General features: G+C 35.1%; 2 protein-coding genes and 1 long non-coding RNA gene across 6 annotated transcripts in view; 2 read left to right on the forward strand and 1 right to left on the reverse strand.

Annotated features, from left to right (window-relative positions):
• Positions 1–16,052, forward strand: part of LOC139993376 (trehalase) — a 31,145-nt gene extending 15,093 nt beyond the window's left edge. Inside the window, exons 2-10 of the mRNA XM_072015042.1 lie at positions 1,118–1,234; positions 3,002–3,303; positions 3,860–4,038; positions 6,524–6,705; positions 7,778–8,024; positions 9,118–9,358; positions 11,074–11,273; positions 15,075–15,245; positions 15,584–16,052. Of these exons, the coding sequence (XP_071871143.1) occupies positions 1,118–1,234; positions 3,002–3,303; positions 3,860–4,038; positions 6,524–6,705; positions 7,778–8,024; positions 9,118–9,358; positions 11,074–11,273; positions 15,075–15,242 (1,636 nt within the window). The 3' untranslated portion in view covers positions 15,243–15,245; positions 15,584–16,052. The remainder of the gene's footprint in view (positions 1–1,117; positions 1,235–3,001; positions 3,304–3,859; positions 4,039–6,523; positions 6,706–7,777; positions 8,025–9,117; positions 9,359–11,073; positions 11,274–15,074; positions 15,246–15,583) is intronic.
• A 4,434-nt stretch (positions 16,053–20,486) lies between these two features.
• Positions 20,487–24,095, reverse strand: LOC139992829 (B9 domain-containing protein 1). 3 transcript variants are annotated; one of them, XM_072014049.1, is made up of 6 exons: positions 23,882–24,095; positions 23,684–23,796; positions 23,453–23,564; positions 23,024–23,132; positions 22,047–22,165; positions 20,492–21,035 (listed from the first exon to the last, which is right to left on the reverse strand). In XM_072014049.1, exons 1-6 carry the CDS (start codon positions 23,931–23,933, stop codon positions 20,932–20,934), a joined length of 609 nt encoding a protein of 202 aa, XP_071870150.1. In that variant the 5' UTR covers positions 23,934–24,095; the 3' UTR covers positions 20,492–20,931. The 3 variants fall into 3 exon arrangements, with proteins under 3 accessions (XP_071870152.1, XP_071870150.1, XP_071870151.1); XM_072014051.2 differs by lacking the exon at positions 22,047–22,165 and having other exon boundaries at positions 20,487–21,035; XM_072014050.1 differs by lacking the exon at positions 23,882–24,095 and having other exon boundaries at positions 20,495–21,035; positions 23,684–23,809.
• LOC139992833 (uncharacterized) lies at positions 22,161–24,224 on the forward strand. 2 transcript variants are annotated; one of them, XR_011801210.1, is made up of 5 exons: positions 22,161–22,424; positions 23,050–23,154; positions 23,398–23,665; positions 23,733–23,939; positions 24,091–24,224. It is a non-coding gene; the product is annotated as an uncharacterized lncRNA (long non-coding RNA). The 2 variants fall into 2 exon arrangements; XR_011801209.1 differs by having other exon boundaries at positions 23,398–23,939.
• The last annotated feature ends 1,288 nt before the right edge of the window (positions 24,225–25,512 follow it).

The following is a 25,512-nucleotide window of genomic DNA, read 5'->3' on the forward strand; positions in this document are numbered from 1 at the left end:
TGGAAGACACTCGGTTTTTTATTTCTTTTTTCATATTTTTTCTTTTTTTTTTTTTTTTTTTTGAAACGAAAACGATAACGTCAGGGGAAATCAGACGATTTTTCTAGATCTCAGCACAGGATTCTTTTATCTTTTTCTCCTTCAAGGAAATATTAAATTAAACAAGATATATGTCAATTGTACAGTGACGATGAAACGTTCATTTACATGGATCGGACTTCTCTACGAACAGAATTTTATAATCTCGAAATTTACCGTGACTTGTAGGAACAAACCTCTTTATTCTAGTGCGCGTGCATGCGCCGTGAAATTCAACGAATCTCCGGTTGGATGGTCTCGTGTGATTCGATGGAAGCAGATAAAAGTTGTTTCTAATGGCAAGGTATTCCATAAACACGATTCTCGAGGTTTCGCTCTTTAAACGTCGTGTGATAAAGCTGAGATAAGACCACAGATCGATAGATAAAACGAGCATATTAGTCGGTAGTAGAAACAATAGTTTTCTACCGAGATTGAATTGATCGCGTCGTAATACGAAAACGTACGTCGTAACACGAAATACTTACATTTCGTGTTTATAGCGCAATTATTTCCTATAGGGCGTCAATTATATGCCATTAAAATGTTAAATCATTGTCTTTTAACTATCAAATAACGTCGGAATCAGGGACACGAAACACAAATTGATTTATGTTTTATGTATGCGTATGTGTTTCGCTAGCCTTTACGCGTATATACATGCAAGTGTTCATCGGTAACAGCTATATAAATGTCATCGGTTTAATGTACCATGTATACGGTTGTAATAAAATGGAATTTGATTAGAATTTTCTAATAGACTTTGTGTTTATCCTTTACCGAATGATCTTCCAATACGACCAAAATCGGATCGCGAGTTAATCGATTTAGCGAACCGTTGAACAACGTAATCAGATTATCGATTCATGCTGTTGTCTACGGATACGGCGATAACTCATTATAATTACGTTTATGATTCAGATATTGCGTTTAAGAACACTGCTATCTAAGAAATTATATAAGTATAATACACAAGACAAATATAATTACGATGATTCCAGATCGATAGATTTGTCATTTATTTATTTTTATTTTCCAGCGAGATCTATTGTACCGGAGAACTATTGAAAACTGTGCAGCTATCTAATATCTACAGCGACAGCAAGACGTTCGTCGATCTTCAACAGATAAACGACCCTGAAATAACTCTCGCCAAGTAAGTTCAACCAGCGATTTTTTTAACACAATTAAAACTTGTTGCTATCGAACAGAATTTCTTTCAATATCGTAAACGTTTCATCGAGTGTGTCGTACAATTATTATCAACTCAACATAAATGAGTAATAACATTTAGTTTTTCTGAATAAAAGAATACACAAACGGGACAATTGCTCGATATTTTGTGATCTTAAATAGTAGAGTAAGCTTCATTTCACTTAAGGTAAAATTCCAATGTTCCTTCTTTCTTTCCGCGTAACATGAATAAGCGGCACAAAGCCGTCTGCAATTTACGATCGCTCCGAAAACGAAATCACGGTGACCAGACGCGTTTTTAAATTGTTCCTACGTTAAATCACTCCGTTTACTGGGACTTTTATAGTATCCAATTTACGATACTTGGCTACGTTCGCTTTCGTCCACTTCCATCGTAGCGGATTACTCCGTGAACTTATCCTATCGTCGAATGCAGCCCAATTCGATTTTGCGATAACCATATCTATTAAATAACCGCTACTGCAAGCGAATAAAATTTTTACCCGATAAAATAACAAGTACTTGAGGAAACTATAAATTCGTGCGATTATGAGATAGCTGAAACGTGAAATTTTTAAGATCGTTAAAATTAATTGTCTCGATAAATCTATCAGCAGTCCCCAATTTTCTAAATATTGCCCTCTTTAACAATTTTCCCTTTCTTAACTCTGCTGCGATTCTGGAATCTTTGATATTTCAATATCTCTGTTTTAATTCGAATCAAGGAAAGCATTTTTAACATTTTAAGAAAATTATTCGCATACGATGGAAAGAAGAAATCATACGTATTAATGATTCTTTCAAATCTTTCTCAAGTTGAAAGATTTCTCAACAATGGAAGAATACGATTTGGTTGAAAACGACACAAAGGTTGCTGCGACAATGAATGCATGATCAATCAATCTTTCTTCTCCATTCAACGATGAAACGTTCTCACGACATTGCGTTGCCACGAGAAAAAAATTTGGAAATGCGTGAAATTCTTACAATTCGCTACTTGTAGAATGTGGAAGAACGTATCGAGAACCATAGAACGTCTACACCTCTTCGCAATTTTCTCGGTGATCAATTCGTTTTTCGCGGCCAACCCACCGGCATAAAGCGAACATCGTTTTGAGCGAATGTCTCGTTCAAGAGATACGGCTGGCAATTTTCGCTGGCTCGAACGGAACGCGAAATTCTCTCTCGTTTTATGAGCATTGTAAAGCGAATTCGGGAAGAACGTAAAGCTCGTCGTAAGGTTAGTGTTAACGATCAATGGGACTGATCGTTCCTGTACCAGGGCAAGGCTAAATTATGAATATATTAGATGTAGATAAAAGTTCTATTTTATGTCTTATGCGTTTCTGCGAACAGAAATATGTAAAATGGAAATTTATAACACCAGCATAGCACTTCAATTACAATCTCATTCATTGCAGGTCAGTAATTATTAGACTGCGGATTTTCATGCGAATTCATACTTTTGAGAAACTCAGTTAAAAGATTTTTTCCATACTATGTGTATTCTGTGTAATTTTCCACATTCCAATTTCTCAAAAGTGCATAAAAAATCTGCAGTCTAATAATTCTGGAGTTAAGGAATGCTATTTTCTCATGAAGCGATCTTTTAATAAAAAACAGTATTTATCATCAGCATTATACTAGTGAAACTTTCGATAGATTTTCTTTACATCTCATTATTATGATTGCCTAACTAGACGATCGTGTTTCTTTTCACTCCGTACAGCTTCTACGAGTTGATGAAAGAAACGAACAACAAACCGACTAAAAGCCAGGTGACTCAGTATGTTAATGAAAATTTCGTCTCGTCGAACGAGCTAGTAAACTGGACACTGTCAGACTGGACGAATAATCCTTCGATCTTGCAACGCATCCAAGAACCCAAGTACTACGAGTGGGTGAAAGATCTGAACGAAATTTGGAAGAAATTGGCGAGGAAGGTGAATCCTGAAGTTGCCAGGCAGCCGGATAGACATAGTCTGATTTACGTGCCCAATGGTTTAATAATTCCTGGTGGTCGTTTCAAAGGTAAAATAAATTTTCCAATTTCTAATACATCAGACACATTCCAGTAACTTTTACCGCTATAGACCTAAACATTAAATTATTTATTTGTCAAAAAGTTACTTCGTTTAGTAATTAACCGATCATCTCTTTTTACTTTCTTGTAAAATATTACATTTGGAACAAATGTTTGAATTTTAGTTCTTAATTGTGTATATTTTGTAATTGTAACAAAGATAAAACTTGTCGTCCATTGTACTTTGTGCAGCTATATGTTCCACTGTATTGTATTCCATGTTTAACATATAATTCGATTGACTCGAACGATCAGCTGATATACGACCGCCAGCGACGAATATATTAATAATAAATTACGAACGAAGTATGCAAATTAAGTAGCAGTACAAAATATGGTATTCGGAAGTGGTCAGTTTTGAAACAAATTACCAAAAATTTGAAATTTCCTTCGATGCAAAAATATATTTGATTTAACCTCTAAATCGTAAGATTTTAAACGCGAATCTGTAAAAATGCCAGAAGTACTAAAATATGCTTTGACAATGTTCTTTTACCCCGACAGAGTTTTACTATTGGGACAGTTACTGGGTGATTGAAGGGCTACTGTTATCCGACATGTATCAAACTGCCAGGGGAATGATAGACAATTTCTTATACATGGTGCAGAAATATGGGTTCATACCCAACGGTGGTAGAATTTATTACCTCATGAGGAGCCAACCACCCCTAATACATCTCATGGTACGTCATACCTTTTCATATTGACTTTAAACTCGTTTTCCTCTCTCAACCGTATACATATGTACATAACATCCCAAATATGTAGGATTTACCAAACCGCAAACAGATTTGTTCTCTTAGCCATCGTTCTAACAATAACGAATATTTCCCATAATAATTTAAGAGAAAAAATCGTGCAAAATAAAATGTACGAATAAACGAACGATGCAATACACGTAGCTCGCTTAATTTTTGCGATTAATCATAGCAACTTGTGCTTTTTGTATTTTGTAATTCCTGTAAAATTACGTAACAGGTAGCAGCCCCCTCGTTCTTCTCGAAGATCTGTTTTCGTTATAACTACGTTTCGTGAAAATTCGTTATAACTACGAATCGACGAAACGAATTATTTTTTTAACGAAAAATAAATCTGCTTTACCACCAGATCGAGTGGATACGATAATGTCGTTTGGGATGTCAATTAGCGTCGGTTCTCCATCTCATCGAGACATATTCCATCGAATTTGAAAGTCATTTGACCGCGGCGGATAATAGCTTGTCCTTCAAAATTTCTACGAACGACGCGATTGATACAACACCCGAGGATTGTTGTCGTCGAATCCTGCACTCGGTTTGTCGCAGAGACTTCGCGGGAACAAGAATTTTAAAGTTTCCTGAAACTCGACTTCCTCGAGGCAACATCGGCTAAAAGTTTTCGTATTTCCTTTCCTGTGGTGTGGAGAGAGTTGCACTGGAAGATTTCCACGCAATTGAGTTGGGGAAACTCAATAGTCGGAAAATGTCTGTAATTTAAGACCGAGATCGATATAACCATAGTGGTCCTTTTATAGTGAATTGTTGAATTTTCCTGTTTCTTTCTCTCCTTGGTGCAATGGAGTACCGTGAAAAAGACATTAATATCTCGCAGTTGACGAATGTCGGCTCGCTGCTATTATTATCGGTTTTGTTGTAGGTATAACGTTGCAAAGATTGAAATGAAAGAGAAATTGAGTTTGTCGGACTTCTGTTATAGGGAATTCAATAAACGAACTTGGAGTCGAGTAATCTTAGTCGAACAAAAGATTTTTTAATTTGAAATTCAATTTAATTATATAAGAATGGTGAAACATATTTTTCGCCGCTTAACAAATAAATAAATAACAAATAAATTTGATATTACCAAAAACAGAGAAGTAAAAGTTGTTTGCGCAGAAGCACGTGAACCGAATAACTTGAAATAAACGCGGCCTTTTATAAAAATGAGAAAAGGAGGAAAAGAAATATAGTTCGTGGCGAAGAGTCTACCTCGTGAAATTTAGAGTCACTCCCGGTGCACTCGTTTGAATAAACCTAGAAAACCCGCGAGAGCCACGAAAATCATGCTTGTGCAAATTCTTTTAGCTCACGCGGAGAAAATTATTTCCCTCAGCGTATGAAGATTTCAGAATGTGGTAAAAAGATTTCCGTGAATGTATACGATTCTTCCAACCAACTCTTTGACAAGACGAAAGGCACTCCTCTTGGAATTGTACTTCGCATATTTCATGTTTCCTTTGCTTTCTTTATTTTCTGAATCTTTTAAACTCGATCGAGATAAAGAGGTTGGTCTGAAATTTTGTAACGCGATTCGTATCTCTTTTGGATTTTCAATTAAAAATAACGAGTCGTTTTACCAGAAAACGCTAATCAAGTGAGCTAAATTCAATAAATTTTAATTTTTATAATTTTAAATGCTAATAATTCTTTGTAAAATTCGAAAACGGAAAATCCAGAGATAAGATAGTTGACGAGTTAATGTATCAAATTAAAAAAGTTTAGGTAACAGTTTTATGGCGGGAGGAAATGTTTAGTGAAATGAATCCGCTAGGCAAGACTATGGTAGTCTATGACGCGCGTTTCGAAACTTTGTTCCGTAGTACCGCGCTCGAAAAGATCGATATAGCAGAATTTCTACGTCCGAATGCCAGCCCCTCCAATGTGTTTTCGGTAAAAATAATCTGATTGCAGCTACGCCTGTTTATTCCAAAGATATCGAAGTTCTGAACAACGATCGGAAATATCGCGGAAGTCTGCTGGACATGGACATATACGAACGTTTATAAATTACGATTTTGCTCGATTTGTACTGAAGGCGCCCGAGTGGCGTTCAAATTACTATATTAACCAATTCGAATACTTTGATCATTCGTAATTCGAACTCAAGAAATATTAAATGACTCTAAAATATATATTAATTTATTACATATTTAGTTATGCTTATATACATATATATATACATTATTATATATACATTATATATATATATATATATATATATATATATATATATATATATATATATATATATTTAACAAACTCTCGAAATAATTAAATAACCTTATAAAGATTGGCATTTACAAGTGCCAATTTTGTTATTGCATAGTAGGTTCTAGAAATGAATTCTACACTACAATTACGTTCTGTAAAAGATATTGTACATATAATAATGTTTGATTTTGACTGATAGGTATCAAAATACTTGGACTTTACTGGGGACTACGATTATCTGCGCAAAGTTATACCGACCTTAGAAAGTGAGTTTGCCTTCTGGCAAGAGAAAAGGATGATCGACGTAAAAAAAAACGGGAGAACGTACAAAATGGGACACTATGTCGTCAACAGCACGAGACCTCGACCGGAAAGTTACAGGTTAATTTTTAATTTCGTTTGAGATTGTTTTGGATATAAGCATGCATGATTCCTAATCTTAGATAACAAAAACCACGACGTTGCCGTAGATAAAAATACAGTTTATCTTCCAGAAGATCTCGAATGTAAACCTTTCCATTAACGAAGTATTTAATTCGATAAACCAACGTTTTTTTTTTTTTTTTTTTTAATACATATTATCTTAAGTTCAATCTACTTTCTTCCAAAGATAACGACAGTGACTTAGAATCCAGTGATCAATACGGAATAACATCCTACACGTCAATTTTATTGTTTCGATGTCAATGTATAGAAATGAATTAACTTTCGAAATGGATTTGCATAGTGGTGAATGAAATTACATTCAAAGCACGTACACTGGTATATAAGCTTCGAATTTGTTACGACAAATGCACACCCTGAAACTACAATGGAAATTATTCAAATGTTTCAGCTCCTTAGAACTGTTAATATGATGCGGCATAATCAAATGCAAATAACGGATTCACGAGTTATGGCCGTATTCATGCTCCTCATACATGAATTTCGAATCTAGTTGCGTTCAAAGTTTGCCAAACTTGTGTTTGTATTTTGCTCACGTGGAAACAACGATCTTATACAACTTAGCATTAGGGAAGGAGTACTTTGAAACTACTATACCTTTGGCCTGATTAACATTGATGTTTGGTTCACGTTGTCACGATATATCGCGAATGATTATGATACGCGACGCGTAGCTGTGTTTACAGTGAAAAAATGTTTAATGGAAATCGAGGACTAGCATCTCAAATTTTGATCGATCGCTCGAAAGATGGATTTGTTTTCTCAATAAAGAATTATTAGCGATTATTTATCAGTTCAAGGAAATTCGTGAAACCGCCAATCCTTCCACTTCGGGATCTCTCGATTCTTCGTGCTGTCGGCATTGGAATTTTTTAATTTTTCGATCTGTCCATCTGTGAATCCATTGATTCCTCGTTCTTTAACCTCTTGATCCTTCGATCCCTCGATTCTTCGATTTGTCTATTTTTACTCATACATGCGTGTACTTGTCTTCTGTTTTTGATATCAGGGAAGACTACGAGCAGGCGCAATTACTGCCCGAAAAGTCTCGGGATTTCTTCTACAACAATATAAAAGCAGGCGCCGAAAGTGGCTGGGACTTCTCCAACAGGTGGTGTATAGCGGACAACAATAACAGAACGCTCAGTTTACTGAATATCTCTACGCAGCACATTATACCTGTCGACCTTAATGCGATTCTGCAACAAAACGCCCGGCTCCTCAGCGAATTTCACAGTCTGCTTGGAAACTATGCGGTAAGCCGTGGAGCATTCATTGGGAAACCGAGCTTTGTTCAAATTCTCTCCATAAACTCGCCTGCACAATGTTGTTCTAATATATTGGTAGAGTTCGAAGGGCTCCAGAGAAATCTAATCCAGAGAAACTTACTTGACAAGTGGATAAGCCACCTGTCATAATCTGATTATTTAGAAATTTTATCCCAATGTAAACAATCTAGAGAAATTACCATCGCTAGATGTGTGATAATCTAAAGACAAATCTAAAAATACATCTAAAGAACCTAAAGAAGTTGAAATATCTACAAAAATTAGCTCTAGAAATGTTCTGTTCTCTGGAGTAAAGTTATCATAATTATCCAATAAAATAGGATTATATGCAATACACATACATAGAGGAGATCTCGTTACAAACTAACGTTGTTTGTTCATTATGTGCATACGCGGTAGTTTGTTCTTAAAATATGTAATTAAAAATTCTAACGCCAGTATGTTTAGTATATCACACTTCATTAAACCCGAGAGTGAAACGAAGAATGGAAATGGTAAATGGTATGCTAATTAAGAAAAATATGTGAAAGGAACGTGGACAAAAATGTTAATGGAAAACGTTAGATAAGGCTGATTTCTATGCAAGCTTATGTAATATTAAATTTCTCGTGGTTGAGGTTGGTCGATATAATTAACATAATATTATAAAATCGTTATCTGAAACTAATTGAAGGGGAATGTGTTCGCACTCGGTTAAGTAAATTTAATCTTCTTTTGCTTCGTACTCTTTTTCTAATCGCAACCAATCTTTCTTGTGCAAACTGTATCCAATTTCTCGAAATAATTGGATTTATGGGAGCTGATCGAAATAAGAAACAATAAGCTTTCTAAAAGTTTCAGTCATCGTAGGTCTTGTTCAACACTCAATTGTACATACATTCTTTTTATAGATATAAAATGTACAATGCGATGTACATGTAGTATGATATTTTTTAAATCCGCTTCTTTTATGATACACGCGATACAAAAAGACGAAAATAATATATAACGTGGAAGTCAATAAATATTTATATAAATTATGTATTAGATTTATATTAATATATAACTTGTAATTTTCTAGAAATCACAGTATTATCATAAAGTAGCGTCGCAGCTTCAAATGGCTATCGACAATATTCTATGGAACGAAGAAGAAGGAACATGGCTGGACTACGACATGAAGAACGAGAAACCTAGGCACGCGTTTTATCCGTCGAATCTTGCGCCACTCTACACTCGAAGTTACAATCGCTTACAACGCGAGCGCTACGCGTTATCCATTGTGAAATATCTCAAGACACAGAATATCGACACTTTCTTGGGTAAGTTTTCGCAATTAAAAAGTCGAAATCAGTAGCATAGGCTTTTATAAACGTTGGGTACTTCAAAGTAGAAAGAAATTTAACGAGTTTCATTCGTGTTTTAACCTTTTCGATGAATAATGGCACGCATCTTCTGGTATCTTACGCTTAAAAGCGTAAGGGGAAAGCGGCGAAGAGAAAAATACGAAGGATGCTTTTGAGAGATTTCACGGTTAAAGGTTTAAAAGTTTAAAAGGGAAGCGATGAAAAGGAAAATACAAAGGATGCTTTTCGAGGATTCCGTGGTTAAAGGTTATTTCCTATACGAATGAAATCGAATGGAATCGCGATAAGAGATAAGTATTGCATGCTTTTGCGCCTTTGGTTACACAAAAAGGAAAACATTTATCATTCGTAGAATGCGCGAACAGTATTGTTGAACGTCGGTTTAGTCAGCCGCACACTGCATGCCATGCATCGAATATAATTCCCTAAATTCTTTCTTTTATTTACTGTGTAAATTTAATTTCTGCGATTTTGTTCGAGATGAGAATATTTCATTTCTCCCTGCTCTACTATGATCATAATGAATTATTCGCTGCACGAAATGCACATCGCTCTAAGCTCTGCAAATTATCACAATTAACAATTCAACCCGCGATTTCTGGTTAGTTACACATCACATTCATCCCGACACACCTTCCATTATCCAGCTTAACAGCTTCGGCTTTAAGCTTCAAAGTTCCCCGTTTCCAATTTCCAGTGGAATATTTACGAACATACGAATATTAGTGGAACATACGAATATTAGTGGAACATACGAAGAAACTTGAAAAATTTAGCAAAAACCATTCGGCAAAATATTAAAAAGTATGACTTTGATATTGCTTTTTGTTTCACATCGATATTTCAATACCAAGATAGAGAAGTTTAAAGCGTTTACACTTAAGCCACGAGGGATGCTAAATGGATTGGATGCCTAATCGTAGCCTAATTCGCAGAAGCGTAATCTCTACATCTTCTTGCTTGGAGCGTACGTACATCGGTTTGCGGTGGTAGTAAAAAGATGCTTAAATGGCGTATGTCACTGACCGCCCTATAGGTAACACCCGTGAGGCAGGTCAATGACGCGTATGAAAACGAGAGATCCGTACATGGTATGAGACAGATACAAAAAGAGAAATGCATAAAATATTGGCTCGCCTTAACAACGATATCTCGGGAACGAAGAGTCATATCGACATGAAACAGAAACGATTCTAAAGTGAAAGGTTTGCGTTTTCTTGTGAAGAAGTTTTATCAGAGTTGTTTAAGTACTTTGGAAACAGCGAGTGGTTAAAGTTCCAGTAACTTTAATAGCTTCGATATTGAAGATTCGCTGGATGTTTTCGATGTTTTGAATTGTATTTAATTTACTAGTTATCCTTTTTATTTACTAGTATAGTTATGTTAGGTGAAACATGTATTTCTGGTTACAGTTTTAGTTACGTGCACCGCGCTATAAAGGTTTTAATATAACTTCTCTAACGGTAAAAAGTACAGGACATTTTGTTCCTTCATATATAGATGTAGCAAATTATTTAGTTGCTAAAGGTAAATAATAGCTTCTGCGAGTTATCGTCATAAAATTAGAGAAGCCCTATTAAATTGAAATTATTATGTTCATTTAAGTATAAAGGCAAATAAGGTTAATAAGACCGTGTTGATTAAACTTGTTTTCATTTCTTCCCCTACAGGAGGTACACCCACATCATTAAATTACACGGGAGAACAATGGGATTTTCCGAACGCGTGGCCACCGTTACAATCATTTATTGTAATGGGTCTCTACTGGACAGGGGTTGAGGAAGCGGTGAACTTCGCCCAAGAATTGGCATTTAGATGGCTTGGCTCTAATTACGCTGGCTATGTAGAATATAAGGAAATGTTTGAGAAGGTAAGATAAATATACATATCGATAGACGATTTTGTTGAGAAATGATGGAAAGATATAGGAGGTCAACGTAGAAACAAATAACTCCATAATTCCTAAATAAAACTGAATAGATAATATTTTAAGTTTCTAAACTTCAGAAGGAAATCGGTGCACTTCTTGAGAAAAAGTAAAAAGTTGTTACAATATTGTCTATTCTCTTGTATTAGCGCCACATTTATTTATCTAGGTAAGAATGCTGTAAATTTTAGAAAGAACTGTTGTTTCCTCGGCTTCCTGTCGGAATTTTAAATCTTAATTGTTAATCCTAGTTCCAACTAAAATCAAGAAGGAAAAAAGTAATACACATCAGACCATGACTCAGAATATTAAAAGAGCCATCGCTAAGAGTGATTTAATCAAAGCACTTTTTCGCAATATCTGCGATAAAACACAAAGACATAAAATAAGGCAGTCCAATCTTTTCTACTTGAGCATAAAAATGTTGTCCCGTAAAGCACACAAGGAGGTTTCTCACACGTTGAATATCACCAAAGTTTCCTTACTGTCATAACGACATAGAACTTAAAATTAATTTCAATAATTCTTGCTACAATCTCTTCGTTCGCGGTTCGCTTTAAAATAATTCCTGCATCAAACAATTTCCTGGATGGAATAGAGAACATATTCAACCTTTCCAATTGAATTTTACGTCTTGTTTTGATTCTGAATTTATTTTGATTAATAATTGACGCTGAAACAGTGAATAATATTAACATGCCATATTCAAACTTCGGAGGTACAACGTTTCATTTATCCCAACCAAATACAAATAGACACAACCTGTTCAATTTCGTTTCCATAAACGAAGCTTCGCGTCGTTTTGTTGACTGACATACGTATGTCTGGCTCCAGAAAAGGGACTATCGGATCCGCAAGATAGATGCATAAATTCACGTTCAAGTATTCTCCCTCCCTTCTACCCCGGTGAAAGAAAACACACTGGATACTCGTATACGTTCAAAAACGGAATGAATCACTGTCCATCATTTTTCACCCGTGGCTATGAATTTTCACGTAGTCAGAACCATTCAATCCTCGTCTCTTTCTGTCCGTTTTTTCTCTCCTATACGTTTCACTCCTTCCCTCTTTTTGCCATCCATTTTTATATCACACGATCGCGAAAAAGATACTGGAACCGACCGCAGGAAACATCATAGACTAGAAAACCATGGAACGTCCCATACCTCATTTCGACCATGATACCGTGACGCAGAGGAAAATTTATGGACCTTGTTCGCAACGGGCAGCTTACTGATGAAAAATATCGATACGTTTTTTGCCACGCATTTGTTTTTTGCACGTCGGGCAAGACAGTGCCGAGCTTAAGCGGCTGTGTTTCAAAAGTTTTCTTTCAAGGGTTAACCGGTTTATTGATTCGAACATTGTACGCTCGAAATATTGCAAATTGTTACTCTCGCCTAGCAAAAAAGGTAAAGCGTATTTGCAAACTGGTAGAAATTCTTCATATTTTTTCCCGAACATAAACCGCTTTTAAAAAAAATATAGGAACACTCAAACTTTGTAAAATTTTCATTTTTCTAAACTGTAGGAAAGGGAAACGAAAAAACCAACTGATCAAACAAAAAATTCAAACAGTCACATTTGAGAAAAAAAGAATGGCTAGTTTTTTTTCGGAATAATCGACTGTTTTCTACGGAGACTGAAATGCGCGGAATTTCGCAAACTTTTCATCTACGTCAGTTGAGATTTTTTCGGTTTATTTCGCTATTCCACAATTTCCCACTTTACGCGTAAAGTTTTCAAAGTAGAATATATTTCCCTATACATCTCCGAATCAAACTTCCCAATAGGGAATTACGAAGTAATTAACTGACATTCATTATCGCTAACTATAGGCAGTTAACACTGATAAGTAGAAACGCGAAATTGAATCGCAGTTAACGACCAGGATCGTTACTTATTATCGAGCAGAACGGAGGAACTCTTTTTATATTCAATTCTGTGAACGCATATAGATTTCTTCGTGTGAAGTAGTTCAACGACATTGTCGAACCGTCGGGACAAAAGAATATAACGAGTGAAGGAGAAAAGTTGAGATACACGTAAAAGAGTCAGATTTTCGAACGTGTCAAGGATAGGAAAATCAACGATAATTTAAAACATTCGTTGGAAAGATCGAGTACGCCTCGGGCTACTCCTTATTGTAGCTGACAGAAAGGAATAGAAATAGAGAAGAAAGGGTCGTATGAAAGTAGAGTAGAGTTATATATGCATGCTGAGAGAAAGGTCTTTTTTTTTTTTATTGAAATCTAATGATTTCGAAGTCTTTAGAAAACACAGTAGCTTGGAAATTTCATCCGATTGAAAATTGAAGATTTTCTAATTGCTGTGAATTATACGAACGGCATGATGATATATAACGAGCGTATAGTATTATTAGTATCATCTTTAAATTGAAAAGCTTTCCGTTGAGTCGAGTTGACATTCGTGTGGTCTTTGCCAAAGCTATATCGAATCGCGAAAGAAGATTTAAGAAGCCATACCATAATTATAACCGTGTTTCGATCGACAATAATTCTGAATTACATTTAAGAAATATCAGGAATGATCATGAGCATTAATCTAATTGAACCAAATAAAAATATTAACTTCAGAGAAAATCTATCGATAAATAATTGTGTATTTTTACTGAAAATTACGCGAATCACTATCTAAGATCGCTCTTCTTCGACAGAAGCTTAAATCTTTCCGATAATCATTAAAATATGAAAATCGAAATTAAAACCGATTAATTTATGCTACTTGCTAAGGATGTTTAATATGCGTTTGAAGTTTTATCTAGAAGACGAAAAAGAAGAAGAAGAAGTATGTAATTAACACATTCTTAGAATATTCATCTTCCCTTTCTCGTAAAACTTCCAGTACAATCTTAAGAATTAGATTTGCATCTTAATTCGACTCTGCCTTTTCTAGAACAGCTCTTTCGCGAATTAAACGCACTTATTTACTCTTAAGCTATAACAACTTAGCGTAAAGAAATGCAAATAACATCCGAAGGACTAAAACATTCTTGAGCACCCTCGTTCTTGAGTAACGCTAATTGAAGAAGCATTCGCACGTTTTGTAATACTTCGCAGTGTCACAAAAATTTAAACATTTATATTCGTTTAAATATCTTATTCTAATATTAACCGTTGCTAATTTATTTAATTTTTATCATTCTTTAATCCATTCAATATTCCCCTAGTTTGTGGTAATTCCCAATCTATCTGTTTAATGGAAACTCGCAAGCATTCTTTTAAAATTCCCTTTCCTTCTCACATTTAAATTTGAAACGTGACTCATCCCACGCTCAAATGATTAATATCACTTTAATTCCGTTCTCTCGTTTCAAATTTATCAAACAGTTACTCAGCAACCAGTATAAATACCATCCACAAATCGAAGGGTAGTTTCTGTCTCCTCTAATTATCTAGAATTTCATTAAAGGCGAAGATCGAATCTGCCGAACTGTGAAGTTTGTTAACTTTGCTTAGCTGTTATTCGTGATCCTCTCCACGAAACATTGATTAATATCGTCGACGATTAGAATGCTGTGATAAACTCTCGTGGTAAGGCATGTTGGAAACTCGATGTTCCTGTAAAATTGACTAAGAGTCTAAGACAGCAAGTAGACCCGGCGCAAGTTAACAAGGAAGATCTCTGTCGATCACCCGGTGACTTAATTACCCGACCGAGGGCTGGTCGCTTTGAGAAACGAGAACGTGTGATTACTAGGTGTAATTAGCGTTTTAATTGCAGTACGACTCGCTCACGCCGGGGAAAAGTGGCGGTGGAGGGGAGTACGATGTGCAGTCTGGCTTCGGATGGACTAACGGCGTAGTCTTGGAATTCCTTAATACCTTCCCGAACATCAAGGTGAAGGAGATTAGCTACATCAACGACATAAACACAGAGATCGGACAATAGCAGGTGAGTACGACAAGCTGATAAATTTATTGTCAGAAGTAAATATTAATATTATAATAAATATTAGTTATATAAGTAACATTATTTGCAATTAGTATGTAGATGTTTATGCAAATTCATTCTTTTATGAATAACATGCCACTTATTAATATGAATATTCATACGACTGAAGACGCAGAACTTAAGCGGAGTTTGTTTCCTCCGTTAAATATTGTATAACGAGTACCGTAGTTTTGACATTTTATATTTCTAAGGAGATACTTTTGAATATAAATTTCTGTGCATTTTTGCACTTTTTAATATCCCGTAAGAACATAGGACGTTGTTAAATTTTGTTCCAGGTTTTATTGGTGATGGTACAACGCGTATTTTCCAACGAATCTAGTCTACACGGAAAAACAGGGCAGCGCGTTTTATAAAAACCCACCGTTTGTTCCATGTGAATCAACGTGTATATTTTTTTAAGAAAATTTGTCTTCGCCGTTCACGGCTCGTTTCTTTTTCAACTATCATTTTCGTCAATGTTAACGATAGTTACAATAACGACAGTTTTACCTTGGACCAAACCCACAGAAGAGGATTTTATATGAAACGTTTGTACAATGCTAGCTGAGATATAATATTAATTATACGTGTAACGAAAGAAAACTTAAGCGACGCTAGTTAAATATTATATTTATTGTTTAGTATTTTTAATCGTTGAAATTTCGTCCATCCAGAGTGTGTTATAGAGTTTAAATAATTGTTAATGATCGAATAGAATAATTTAGAAATGTCGTTCATAGGAAACATTAGAGTTTGCTAAATTTATATCAATCAAATATTCACATAAAATTTGCGAAAATTATTTTTCGGTATAATCTAAGGATATCATGTATCAAAGTAATAAGAATTATCTCGATGTCAACGACATCGAATGTCAATTATATTTTTAATGGACCTTGATAAATACGTGTACATCGTGTATGCGAAATGTGGGCACAGAAGGTATAGCAATTACGTATGAAACTCGTCAGTATTCTAATTTATCCCTAGCTTTAACGATAGATTAGTGTGTGTTAGAGAACTATAATTGCATGCATCTTTGATCGTTTCTCATGAAGAATGACACTGGCGACAGAACTCCGATACCTTAAGTTTTTCGTATATGTATTCACACAAAATGTATCGTTCTGTAGACAATCGTGTATAAGCTATTGACCTAATTCAGGATTAATAATTGACCAAAAAATCAGGGAAGATAGTTTCAGAGAAAATAATATGTATATATATATTTTTAATACAGCATCGATAAGAAGCTGTTTCCAGTGGAACAGAAACAATAAGGAAATTGCATGTGCATAAAAATGTAAAAAAAGAAAAGATCAACAAGAAAGAAGATTTATTTATTTTTATCCTATCCTTTATAGAGATCCAAATTAAATCGCATAAAATTGCAACTGAAGGTATTCCTATCCCTTAAATAATTAGAAGAAATTCATAAATAGAATTAGGGAGGAGGAAAAAAAGTAATTTTTCAAGATAAATCTCAGGCGTCATATTTTTCAAATGGTAAATTATACACGCACGAAGCTATCTGTCCTTTGTTTTAAATTACTCGTTACGTATTAAATTCAAATTTAATTATTTGATATTATATATAGTCAGTCGGTCATGCGTGTTAAAATTATTTGACATTAAATATGGTTAGTGGTCATACGTTGTTTTTATTCATATCGAGTTACTTCGGATAAAATCCGATAGTGGAGCGTGATATTCATTAAAATTTTCTCTTAAAATGTAACCGTATCTCATTGTCATTCTCTCCATACAGTGTAATAATAATTCTTTAATGCAACGACTGAATACATATAATTGCACATTTATAGTATCTTCCGCTTGGGAATCATTTATCGAATGTCATTCTATGTTACATACGTAACAATTAAGATCTACGTCCTTATTTACAACGGAGAGAAGAGCCATATTTCTATGCTCTCCATTTATATTTAACTCCCTTCGAATGTTTCGACCATTCATTTGCGATATTTCGAGTGCATCAGCGCGCCAGTAGCAGAAAATATCCGTCTTTTTGAGACACTTTCCTCTTGTACCAAATTCCTCTTGTTGTGTTTACGAAGAAAAATGGAGCGACCGTAATTTTCCATTTATATTCATCTACATCGGACATACTATTCCAAGGACAACTTTACCCGATGCTGATGTTTCCGTTATAGTTGATATTTTATTTTTGTATGGATTAATAACCATATTTAATACATATCTCTCTGGACAAATCAAATAACATAACTTTTTGAAACGACATCATAATTTTCATTCTATTATTGAAGTTTAACAAGTACACGTATAGCAAGGATCTCTACCTTTTTAAAATAATCTAACATTTATTTTATTCGATGTATTTTAATAAACTCGGCAACTTATAGAAATTTGTTCTGAAATTTTAATTCGGCTTTATGAAAATAACCATTAAAATAGTAAATAGTAAAACGATGTACCTTTTCGTTCATTATAATCTTCCGCAAATTCCTAATTAGCATGCAAGAAACATTATCGCATCCTGTCTCTTGGAATTCCTCTTTCCAAATGATGCGTATTTTATAGTTTCATTTTACTTGGAACTTTACAACAATGTCTGCAACGACTTTCACGCGCGCGCGATTGAATTTATGATACATTAAGTATACCGTTGCGCCTAGAGTTTTCCAGAAACATCGTTTTATAATCGTAAATTTTGCGTGCCGGTAATTCAGCGCAGTCTCCTGCGATGGAACAAAATTGAGAGAACGCAAGATATACATGTTGTTACAGACAAAAAAGAAAAAAAGAATCATGTTACTGAATAACGTTCCGCTAATGTAGACCCTAAACTCAATTTTTTCCATTAAAAATACCCCGAAGCTTATTTTCACATTCCGATATAGGGTTAACATTCCCGGATTATGAATCCTTTTCGCGTCCTATGTTTCTACTTTCACGTTCAAGTAAGTAAAAGAAATAATCACCCAATAAATATAAATGTTATTCAACAAATAAATCTCAAGTTCAAAATAAAACAATTACATTAAACTCCTTTTCTGTAGTATACGTTGTATCCTCTTTATATATTGGCTTATTTGGTTTGAAATTATAATGAATAATTCAACACACACATATACATATATATATCGAAACACAAATAGGGTTTCAAGATTTTCATCGGATCCGCCGTAACAAGTAAATCGTCGCATCCCCTACGAATTGGCGAGGGTGACAAATGCAACTGGATGAAAAAAGTCTCTCGGGGAATTCCATCGAAAAATGACCATCGGGAATACCTTGGCTCGGACGACGTTAAATGACTACAACTTTAGCTATTTGAGGGAATTCGTGTTGCACGTTAGCTCGGTGCTTGTCAGCTTTTCGATCGACATTCCGTAGCACGTGGCGTTCGATGGATTTTCACAGCGAAACGGATAAAACGAAATTGCAAAATGCGTCATTCTTTTCATTTCACTTGCCACGCCTGTGTATGATGTCCTGCTTGCGAGTGAAGCTCGCATTTACGCTTGGCCAGTCTTATGGACATTTGCTCGCTCTTCCAGAAAGCAATAAATGAGCGAAAAGCAACGCGTGCATTACCAATGCATCTTCGGATCGTATGATTAATTCGTTCATGTTGATTCTCGATCCATCATTCGATCAGCCGATTATAGGGAAATTTACGTAGTTACCCGTTAGATGAAGCGTTTTAGTAAATAGTTATCTCTGGTGCAAATTACGTACTCTGATTAATGCACGATGGAAAAATATTAGAAAGTGGAGAAATCTGGAGACAGGAGCTATCCAGTAGGAAACTGAAAGATTCCCATAGAAATGAAAGGAGCTACGTTTAATGTACAATGGATCGTAAAAGTATTCGTACGCTCATCGTAGAAAACTTTTACGTGTTTATTGTGCATGTTATGTGGAGCATTTTGAAATTTTGTTAGCACTATAATGAGACACGACTGTCATATATATATTGGCAAAATTTGAGCTCAATATAAAGGTATATATACATGTTGCAAGATATTTGTTTACTGAAAACTTATAATTAATAAATATTAATATACTGTATGAATAGTTTCCTTAGAAACGTATAGTGAGCGTTAAAGATGATCACACTGAATATTGTGGATGATTACCTACTTAAATACTTTTATGATATAAATAATTATGTTAGTTAGGTATCATTACAATGCCAATGAAATTTGAAAATGTCTCGTATAATCGAACACATAATATGTTCATAAAATTAGTTGACAAGTGTAAGTGTAATTTCACCAGCTAATATGCATAGCAATCTTCTGAATTTCTTGATAAAATCTATACCATTACTCATCCAAAATCTAAATCACTTCGTGCCAATTTTTGTTTCGCAAAAACTTAATGGATCAAGCTACAGTTATTAGAATCATATAATCTTATCTGACATTACGAGCCTGTTACTAAAAGAATACATATATCACCCGCGGGGTTTGCCATAATTGCGACAGCCGTGTAAAGAATTGAGTATTAACCATACGGACGTCCTCGTAAAATCCACAAAACGTTAATACGATGTTGGCGGAGGCGATGCCTACCTATTCAATTTTACACATTTAAATTACTCCCACTTGGGATTATACTTCGTGTTGTTTATTTTTCTTACGGTAATTGCGCGGTTTAATCTAAAGGCATCAGATCTTCTTCAGTCGTTGCTCCTTAATTTACATTTTACTCGTGACATTCTCCTGCGGTGTGTACCCGTAGTTTCATTAAAATTATCGTACTCGTTTTAGCGTGAATAAATTAACAAAATACAAGTCGAAGCGTCGTCGCGCAAAATGATTTCTTTTCGTTACCTGGAAATCTCGTTGTTTCTGAAATCACTGAAAAACTGATGATAAATGTCATCGACAATTCTATATTGCTGTTCCTGTCTAGTTTATATTTTATTTCAGGCAAAGAACAAAAACACAAAAGTGATTTGCTGAAGCGATTCGCACACTGGCAGCGGGAGCATAGTGATATCGACAAAGGGCCAAAGAAAAATTGGTAGAGCGACACAGTTCCTTTCTCTTTGTACAATTACGGGAAACGTTGTAAAAAAACAAAAAGGTAAAACAAAAATACAATACAAGAGGAATTACTTGTTCGATTGATGATGACATACATATATCGTTTTATTTGATAGTGTAAATATATATTATTTTTTCAAAGAGAGCGAAATAGGCGAGAAAAAACCCCAACATATGGAAAAAATACCAAATATATTCCAATATTATTTACAAGTTACAATTTAAGTTGTAAAACGTTAAACATTCTTTTAACTATATTTGGTTTTAGGGATCGATGAAAAGGTTAATTCATCGGTCAGTATATACAACACTTATGTTACACGAAGACTCGCTCCTCGACAAAATATTACTCACATTCACAAGTACATGTTTGATTTCTAATTTCAATTAAACATTGCCTTTTCATTTTTCACAAATCTAGTCGTCCGCTTTCAGGTCTGGTAAATAAGATACATCCATTCAGAATATTCAGTTGTAAATTCGCGTCACGGTCAAAGAAATATAGTGCGGAGAAAGATGACAGAAGATACGAAGCCGCCGACGCGGGAAGCAAAAAGGAAATATTAGTGTCGTAATCGAGGGCGTTCTACGTCGGCCAACAAATCTCATTACTTGTTACGTTGCTCGCCATTGTTGTAGCCCAACTTGAAGAAATCTTTCAGCACCACGTTGAATGTTACGGTAACAATACCCTCCACTCTCATGCGCGTGACTGCAATTATAAAGAAAGTTATTACTCGGGGTCGCCCATGATGCGTCTGCTTGCGAAACATCAAGTGCACGTAGCTTTCCAGCACAGTTTATGGCGTCTCAGAGTCGCGGGATTCTCGTGGCGACTGTTTAATTTGAACCACTTTATTCCAGGTCATTCTTAAGAGACGCGAAAATCATAAAATGCCTGTGCAACTGGAAATCGTACGCGGTCGTGCCTGCATCCACGAGCATGCGGTTAGAAGGTAGATCCATATTTCTATCGAAGCTATTTTTGAAAAAAAAAAAAAAAAAATAAGGAAAAAAGAAAACTGTAAATCTCCAATCGTGAAAATGGCACGTTTCCAGTTACTATGAATGCGTCATGCAATTGACGTAACGAGTGATATAATTCTCAGAGTTGAACGTCGAGTTCTCGAAAGTGAAATAAAGCATAGAAAAAGTTTAGAAATAGAAAGCAAAGTATAATTAAAAATAATTGGCTAACACGGTAACGAAACTTTTACCAAGATACACGTACGTATCTCGAACCAGAGATTGTGGAAAGATAATATTCTTAAATTCGCCGAAAATGCTACAACTTGGAATATATAAATAATTTCGAATATCTCCAAAATTCCTGCGATCACCGATAAAAGTTTCATACCGCAAACTTGCCTCTACCGTCTACATATTTAAAAGCACAGAAAGCAACAAGCATTTTCATCGATAGAAAGCTGAAAAAGGTAGTTATCGTCGGCAGTTTGCGAGAATAAACGGAGAAAAAACAAGAGGTCAGCTACGTCGCGATAGCAAACTGATATCAGTAAGATTAGACATATCGATTAACTCTCATCGGAGGATTCCCGAGATTCTTAATTCCTTTCTATCGACCGATACGAGAATGATGTAAGTTGACACTATCGACGTAACGACTGTCCTTAATACGCGAAGTCTCGACTGAGCTCGACTAATTTAACGTCAGGAAGAATCGTCATCGAGCGACGTGATATGCTTCAAAATATTGCCTTACGTTCCCTTCCGTCACCAGAAGCCAATATCGCCGGATCAATTAGTTCTGGCCTTCTTCCGGTTAACCAGGCCGCAAATCGTTGCAACAGCGAGGAGGACTCCGGCACGTACACGGATATTCTACATAATTTCACAGACGTTACAACAAACGTCGTTAACAAACGATTGCGTGTGACTAATTAAATCACGTTTGATGTTGAGCAAATTGCTCGTAATCGTTACTACGTTACGGGCTAATGAATCTCGGAATAATTATTCACAGTCTGGCAAATAATTGGGGGAATTTGAGGGATTCGGTCAGGCAAGAAATTAGATTATGTATCACTGTGATGTTTTAGTGTCTTTCTAGGATGTGGGGAAAGGGAGGCTGGATTTTAAGGTATGAAATGTTTCATTTGTTATGCGCAAACTGCGATGAGAAATTAACTTTTGTGTTTTTTAGGAGTGTAATTGTGTACTGTGACTGTATAATGTAACAAAATAACTTGCAATCGTGCTGTAAACTTTACATTTTTAAAATCGCGCGAAAATAAGTACATCCCATATCTGAAGTTGTTGAAGAGCGTTAGAAAGTAATTTAAATGCAACAAAATTTTCGCAATAACTTAGATTAATCTAACACGGGGCATTATATTTACATAATCCAACAAAACTTAGGTAAATCTGAAAAATATGGACGAAAGTACCAAAAATATTGATCGTCGTATTAGTTGATTTTACAATAAAATTCCAATCATGGGAAGAAACCCTAATAAAATTACCATTTTTAGCCATCGAGTAACGTCAGAAATAACAAGATTAAATACAGATCTATTTATCTATATAGGGTTTTCCCCTTGCGATCTTCATTTATCTTTTGGTTCGAGATATCCTAATTTGGTGTATTGTAGTGTGGTGATAGATAAGATCGTAATTACACGACGTTACATCGCATTGTGAAATATTAAAGAATTTTCTGGTCATAATCTGATATAATACCTTTTCTGGTGTTGACCTGTTTTCAGCGGTAAATGACACACTCCATATCCTCTGATGACGTCGTGGCCGAAGATGTCCAAGCCATAAACAGACATTATTAACTGAGGCCCTAAGACACCATTTTACAGAGAGTTGGTTATATTTCACGTGTTTAATAATATTTCCTAGTTATTTTAGGAATTCTCAATATTATGAAATCCTTTGATCCTACTATTTGCTATATTTTCGATTCTTTATATATTATAAGAAGACAACGTATAATACTTATATAATCTTTTCACTTTTTTAAGAAGAAGAATTCAGCAACAATCAACATATCGATCAGTAACCAGAAAATAAAATTAAAAAAGTAAAATTTATTGGTTCAATCGTAGCAACGGCGCTTCGATTTCCTCAAGTACGTAAACGAGTATCATTGAATCCACTCACATCCATGCGGGTTAGTACTCTTGAACGTGACTTCTAGCGGAAAATTCCAGACTGCCAGATTTCGTGGATCGCTGCTGCACTTGCACATCTGCGTCAAACCTTCCTCGATGCCCTAAACGGGGTTGCACAAGTCACTAAACGATCGACGATAAAATTCCGCCTTTGAAATCGATAGAACACTGCGTCCGGTCGACGCGACAGCGTGTCAGATAGGTAAGCAAAATAACTCACGGCAACTACGCTCCATTCGGGACCAAAGTGAAATCCGTATTTGCAATAGGCGTTGTCAACATCATAAAATTCCGCGTGTTCGATGGATCCTGTGATCGAGAGGAAGAATTCACCTTCGACTGACATGACCAACTTACGTAAGAATCTAATCGAATTAGATTCACAAACTCACAGAAAGGAAAACTAACTTAGATCCACGATATTTGTTTATTCCTAGTATCGTTAAAATATATCGACGTAGTACAATCATTAAAAGGTACTCGAATACTTATCAGAGAAAATATTTATTTCGAACTTTCGATCAATATAACTTTGTTAGGATGCTGATAAAATGTCCAAATCTTTTGTACGAAGCACGTAATAGATTCACAGAAATACTTTTTATAATCAGAGTTCAATTATTTTAGCAAGGAAGGTTCTATGAACGAAAAGTGACTAATAGTAGGCTTATTTGTGCTGATCGGAGCTTTGTGTACGATTAAGCGAATCGGTTGTCGTGGTAACGAAGCATGCGCCTTCATTTTCCATAGCATGTGGTTCATTTCAACGAGCAAAAGACGCGGTTACTAAATATAGATGGGATCTTCCCCTTTAGTATTCAGAAGGCGTTGACTATGTTATCTAATATCTGCAACAGCTTGCATTATTCTGGTAAACGTAGTCTTGACATGGTATGAAATATTAGGAGAAATTATAAGGTACTTTAATTCACGGAGAGACGAAGATGCAAATTAATTTGTTGCTGTGTGAGCCTATTTAATTAGAGGAATCAAATTTAATGTCGCCAGGATGCAAGGAGGGTTAATGGGAAATCTGAGAAGACAAATAAGATAAGTCCGATCGGAAATTTGTAATTAAAGTTGAATGTTTGAAATTGAATTGGAACGAAAATCCTGAAATTAATAGAATGTCAAAGAAAAATGTGTTTTCCTTCGAAAGTATTACCCAACTAAATGCTAATCTTCTGTAAAAGAAATTGACTGTATGAATTTAATTAGTAAACCATTCGAATATATTAATGATATCAGACAATCATATGTGAGAATGCAATAATTCTTTTATTTTTGACATTTACATATTATACTATAATATAATATTGTAAAATAACGCTCATTGTATATATGTTTTTAAAATATGGAATTGATAACAACAGAGAAAATGAGTGCTCACGCCCATAGATCTAGTTGTTTCATAGTACAGGTGCTGCACCATGCGACCAAATGCCAAAGGGCATGAACGTTAGCATGTACAAGAACCTATGTATTTAAGCTTAATGTTCGGGATCTGCGCTGTTTGGCTGCACATTAGAATAGACAAGAACCCATTGAGTTGTACGTTACAAGAACCTATTTAATCGCACCGTTCTACGGAAAAGTTCATATCTTCTTTTCCATCCGAGGTAGATAAGTATGAGAATGACAAAATCGCACAGTAATGAAACTAATTGTAGATTGTCTAAGAGAGAGAAATTAATTATTTTCTATATTTCTTTTAGAAAAGAAAAGAAAATATTCGCTCCCAAACGATAATGGATCAGTGGAATGATGTAATAATTATAATATTTTTTCACACACGATTTAACATTAATCCTTGGTACTTGATATGTCAATTGTAGCGACGTAAAAAATTCTTTTTCTCAGCCACGTATTCTTTTTCCTCAGCACGTACGATGGTATTCGTTGAGACGAATTCAACTATCTTTCATATTTGATAAAAATAAGAATTATGCTGGTATCCGAATATTTTTATAATCATGAATATAATTATAGACTGAAAATTTGCTATTATCACGGCGCATGCTTGAACGTCTGACGATCATCGATCGATCG

Source organism: Bombus fervidus, chromosome 12, assembly GCF_041682495.2.
Source record: "Bombus fervidus isolate BK054 chromosome 12, iyBomFerv1, whole genome shotgun sequence".
In the NCBI taxonomy this organism is placed as follows: domain Eukaryota; kingdom Metazoa; phylum Arthropoda; class Insecta; order Hymenoptera; family Apidae; genus Bombus; species Bombus fervidus.